We start from the raw sequence: 5,010 nt of genomic DNA, 5'->3' as shown, positions 1-5,010 counted from the left end.
TGGAGCTGGAGGAAGGAGGAAGTGAGCGAAGCCCACGATTCCTCCAGAAGTGATATAGAAGTGGAAGGACCGTTTGTACGGCTCATATCGCCTTCAAGATGCACCTTTCTGCCGAATGCTCGAAATACAGCTCCTCTAGATTACACAATGCATCCAGACTCTACGCCCATTGGCCTGAGATTGCAAGATACAAGTCTTAATCCTTTGATCAGATGTCCAAGAAAGAAAGCAGCCCATCCACGGAATCGAAATTTTGGGTCCAGCAGCCTCGGATTAGATCTGCATGAGGTACGCCACTCAAGTCTGGAAATTCTTGGTTGTTGTACATCTCCCGAACTTCTCCACTTTGGAAATCCTGAAATGGAGCTTTGCCCATCATAATGTAGTAGATGGTTGATCCTAAACTGAAGAGGTCGCTTCTGACTGTTGGAGTCCATTGCAAGGAGCGGTTGGGTAAAGGGGCTGCGTATCGAGTACCAGGGCTGATCTCAGTGTGGGAGCCGTCGACGGATGATCCAGAAAAGTCGATGATTTTAAGACGCAGACTGTCATCCAAGAGGAAATTGTGTGGCCCAATGTCGCAATGAAGAATTGTCGAACTGTGCAGAAGCTTGATGCACTCAATAGCCTGAGTAACCCATTGCTGTCGCTGTTCCACAGGCACGTCCGTGTGGGACTCGAGGAAGTCTTTGAGCGTTCCGTTGGGCATATCTTCCAAGGTTAAGGCGAATTCGTCTGGGTTCCAAGCTTTCTTTTTCACTAAGCAAGGATGTTCACCTAGTCGATCGTATATCTCGGCCTCTGTAGCAATTTCATGGCGTCGCTGGCAGGCGCGGTCGCCGCCGGGCCAGGCTGTCTTGATGATGGCGCCATTGGGTAAACGCTCAACATAGGATGTTGAGCCTATCGCGATGAATTCGCCCTTTTGATTCAAAGATGGTAATTCGTCGTCGTGGCCATCGCTCGCATGGGGAGGTGAGTTCGGCCTTGGTTGGTTGTCTGACATTGTAGGCGAGGACTTGAGAAGTGATGTTGGACTGCCTACAGCGGTTCAGGTGAAGAAGAGAGGGTTAAGAGGGTTGAGAGGGTTTATGTGGGTGCGGTTCCTGTGTGGGCACCTCGCGGTTGGAGGCGGTGAAGCAGCGTTCCCCCGCAGCCGGAGGCGTTTGTGGGGGCAGTACTAGTCCGTCGACCCAACTCAGTCTAGGCGATGCTTAATGTCTGACATTTTGTTCAAATGAGGTTGTGGTATTTGTTAAGACTGGAAGGTCACAACAGCTGTTACACTTTCGCTTCGATAGACAATCACTGGCTCGTAAACAAAAGCCCATGGTGCAATTTAGGGACAAAAGCTACCCGGTTCCATTGGTATGTATTGATGTGTGCACCTAGCGAATGATTGGTGACATTACTGATAGGGTAATGATGGGGGTCAAGCCCAGCATAGAGATATTTCGAACTTCGCCAGCCAGGCAATATTTGGAGAAGTCGCGTGCAGATAAATACGAAGCCAACTGTTTCAGTGAATGTGCATCTCCTTCACTATCTCGTTGAATGAGAAACGATCCGTCCCGACGATCCTTGAATCTGGAGACTCATCGCTGACTATAGCCTTCGTCTCGATGTTGGGGACACTGAACTCTGGATGTTGTCTTGCCCGTGGTAGATGACGTTGGATTAGGACAAGTCGTACCCGAACTGATTGCGGCGGAGCACTTCGCGAGGAAAATGCTGGTTGTGTTGCACGCTGTGGGGCAACCCGTGTAGGAGGTCGTGGTGGTTATGTTGGTGCACATTCTACATCGTCAGCTTGCCATTACCCAGCTGCGTACTTCAGTCGGATTTACCTGGTAAGTATCAAATGGAGGTCTCTCGAAATAAATGCATCTGGGAAAGTAACCCAAGCAAAATGAGTTGTGTGTAAGAGACTTATATAGCCGTCCTGTGGAATAGGCCAACGGGAGACATGGTTCATCGGCAATTCTTGCTTGGGATGACTATAATAGACTGCAGACCAACATCGTCTTGTTCCTCTAAGCCGCGTCGGCGCGTCGATTCCGACTGAGCTCATTAGCTGAGCGAGGAGGGTCAGGGTATCTGCCTGTGGAGACATAGCTGTGAAGTATATCGGATATCTGTCACAAATACGTCCTCGACGTGGTTCCTTGCGGGCGTATCCGGCCCCATCATTGCAGGTTGTTGGCCGCTGAGACCCGCTCAAAGAGTTGAATCCAACCTTCACGGGGGGGGATAGGCACGGTCCTTTTCCCGAGGGACACCCCCGCCGCAAGTTGGCCAACCAGAGCATCGATTTAGAAAGCGGGGAGGGGCGGGTTCGACATGTCCGTTTCCTACGCTGCTCCAGCCCTTCAACTTGAGCCAATCAGTGCTTTGCTACTAGCGCTAGATTAAGCAGATTAACGGCTGTCGTGGGAAGACATCAATGATCCCATTCAAGCCTGATTTTCTAGCTGGTCAGTGAACGGCAGGGCGCCTTTTCTGCGAGGATTCTCTCCCGATCAGGCAAGATCTACCTCCTCACAAGGAAAAGCCCGCGCAGGCTTGCGGATCATCCTGTTGAATTCTAATGGCTATGGCGGGTCGCGCCAACTCCTGTATGTTGGTCACGTTGCATATGACTCTTCAGCATTTCTACTGGTCGAGGACGAGGCCAGGTCCAGTAGATTCTAGGTCAAGCCTTACGTGCATGAACCAGGGAAGGACGCAGCTGGTTCGATTTGTTCAGAGAGATGAGCAACCTATTCATGGATCTAAAGTGTTTCCGGTCCTCTCTTTCAATGGTTTGTAACATTCTAAGCGGTGTAGTCAGCATTCTGAAAGAAAAGAGGGGCGTGAAACGGGATGAGATTTTTGCCGACTCTCACATTCCCCCCGGACGCGCAAAATGTGATGTGGCCTACTCTTATCGCCACAATGCCTGGCATCCACAACGATGTGACTATTTAAACCAACAAACCAATCAAATGACTGACAGGCTACGAACACACGATCATTTTGCAGCGGAACATTGGCTGCGCCGTACTCAAGCCAATTATGTGTTGAATGGGTCCTCTGGCATCGCCTCGTTTCCGGATTGCTTTCTCCTAGGGGTTTTCCTTGGTTCATCGACTACCCTCCCTTACCGCTGCCTCCTGGGCGCTTGCATCGATGCTGGCGTCTGATGCCTATGGTTTGAATATTTTGCCCACTTGCGCAGATGCTCAGAAGAAACCAACGTGGACAGCGTAAAGCTTACCTTCGATACACTCTCCAAAGATGCTGCAACAGACAGAGATGGTGGTAAGGATTGTATCCCAATTCCTGAGATTCTTGGCAGGCGGCCTCCTACAAACCGGTGCCTACTTGCAATGGCTCACCATTCACACGTCGTCGAGTTTCTGGCATGTCTGGCTCTATTTAATTTCTTGGCATCATTTCGATCCAACACTAAGAGAGTTTGATCGTTTAAGAAAAGTTTCATAGTATATCTCGCCTATTTATTTATTTTTCCAACTTGCTCCCATCCTCACGTGCTTGAGTCTTTTTAGCCTTGTCTCATGTCAAAATGATCTTGACGCAGCTACACCGACAGGCTTTCTGTGAGGAGGAAAACACCGACAATGACGACGGAATTTGAGTCATCCTGAGAGCAAACGCTCGCGATACCATCCCAAATGTACAATCCGTCATATTGTCAAGGTTCAAGTCATAAAATTTCCGGTTCAATCATTACCCAAGATATGATCAATTTTTAGGCGACGTTGGGTTCTGAATGGCATTGGCAAGCTGACCTGCTTCACTGTGACGCCGTTCTGCAGCAAAGTCAGGCAAAGGTACGATCAGGCATATCAGAGGAGACCCCGTTATGTGGTCTAAGGCATGGGGTAGAGGGATTCCACCGACAGATGGCGCCACCAACATTTGCCAACCTTTTGGCTCAGGACTGCCGCCAGTGCAGATAATGCTTCGCTTGGTTGGCCTGTTCGCCCTGAAAAGGATCTCACGCCAGGCCATGAGAGACGTGGAGCTCCAAAACACCAGGGGTTCGTATGCTAGCTTGCTGAGCCCTATCAAATCTCGAACCAACGGCATCACGTAGGCGACGCATGCAGACTCCTCGCCCCATCATTGCCAACAAGCATCATCATAGCCTTCACCTGCAGGCTCTGGATCTCTCAACCAATGGATCCCTCTCGCCTCAGGCCTATCAGGGATGAATAGGAGGGCGTCCCTGACCTGGCAAACGAGGATTCGACTTGATAAACCAGACTATGTGCGCAACCAAGCATAACACACGTCTTTGACTCCTTCACTTCCCACTCCTCGCTTGGCTGACTCCCTGGTTGAAGGCCCGTTTGCCTCTACACTGTACCATGACTCCGTCACCGACTCACAATCCTCCAAAGGCAGGCCCGTCCACCCAAGGACAGGGACCTGAAAACGTTTTCGATGAGTTCATTTCTGCCCTTGGGGGATTCTACGAACTCGACTTCAGTCCGACCTTTACCTGCCTTCATCGCAACCGACTGTTGCCGGTCAACCCTCGCGCTCTCGCCTCTACCGAACCATCCTGGGCGACGTTTTCGAAACGTTTGACATATTGCGCACGATCAGGAATAACGAGGGATGGCGTGGACTGTTCCGCGGCATTGGGCCCAGTCTGGCCGGCGTGGTTCCTGCAACTACCATAAAGTTCTGTGTGTACGGAAATACCAAGCTCCTCGCAGCTAGATACCTGAACCACAAGGAGGACGACCCTATCATACATGCGTACGCCGCCGTTGCCGCCAGCATCGCCACCGCAACAGCGACGAATCCCGTGTGGCTTGTGAAGATCAGGCTCCAACTCGACAGATCACGTGCCATTCACGGCACTACGATGCGTCAATATAAGGGAAGCTTCGACTGTGTGCAAAAGGTGCTGCGGAAAGAGGGAATCCCTGGGTTGTACCGCGGTTTAAGCGCGAGCTACTTGGGCACGGTAGAGACGGTTCTACATCTCGTTCTCTA

The 5,010-nt window shown here is 50.9% G+C and overlaps 2 protein-coding genes across 2 annotated transcripts; one reads left to right on the top strand and one right to left on the bottom strand.

Moving 5' to 3' along the window:
* Positions 1–208: 208 nt before the first annotated feature.
* On the bottom strand, positions 209–1,006 carry CORC01_14471 (uncharacterized protein; the record flags this gene model as incomplete). The annotated part of the gene is made up of 1 exon (XM_022626081.1): positions 209–1,006. The coding sequence occupies one exon, from the start codon at positions 1,004–1,006 to the stop codon at positions 209–211; it is 798 nt and encodes a 265-aa protein (XP_022467411.1).
* A 3,367-nt stretch (positions 1,007–4,373) lies between these two features.
* Positions 4,374–4,981, top strand: CORC01_14470 (uncharacterized protein; the record flags this gene model as incomplete). Its single annotated transcript, XM_022626080.1, has 2 exons — positions 4,374–4,442; positions 4,496–4,981. Coding segments are annotated over 2 exons (555 nt in total), but the record flags the coding sequence as incomplete, so codon positions are not given.
* Between the last annotated feature and the right edge of the window lie 29 nt (positions 4,982–5,010).

Source organism: Colletotrichum orchidophilum (assembly GCF_001831195.1).
Source record: "Colletotrichum orchidophilum strain IMI 309357 chromosome Unknown Scaffold_306.1, whole genome shotgun sequence".
NCBI classification, from domain to species: Eukaryota; Fungi; Ascomycota; class Sordariomycetes; order Glomerellales; family Glomerellaceae; genus Colletotrichum; species Colletotrichum orchidophilum.
Note: the sequence above shows the minus strand (reverse complement) of the source record. Positions and strands in the feature narration are given on the sequence as shown.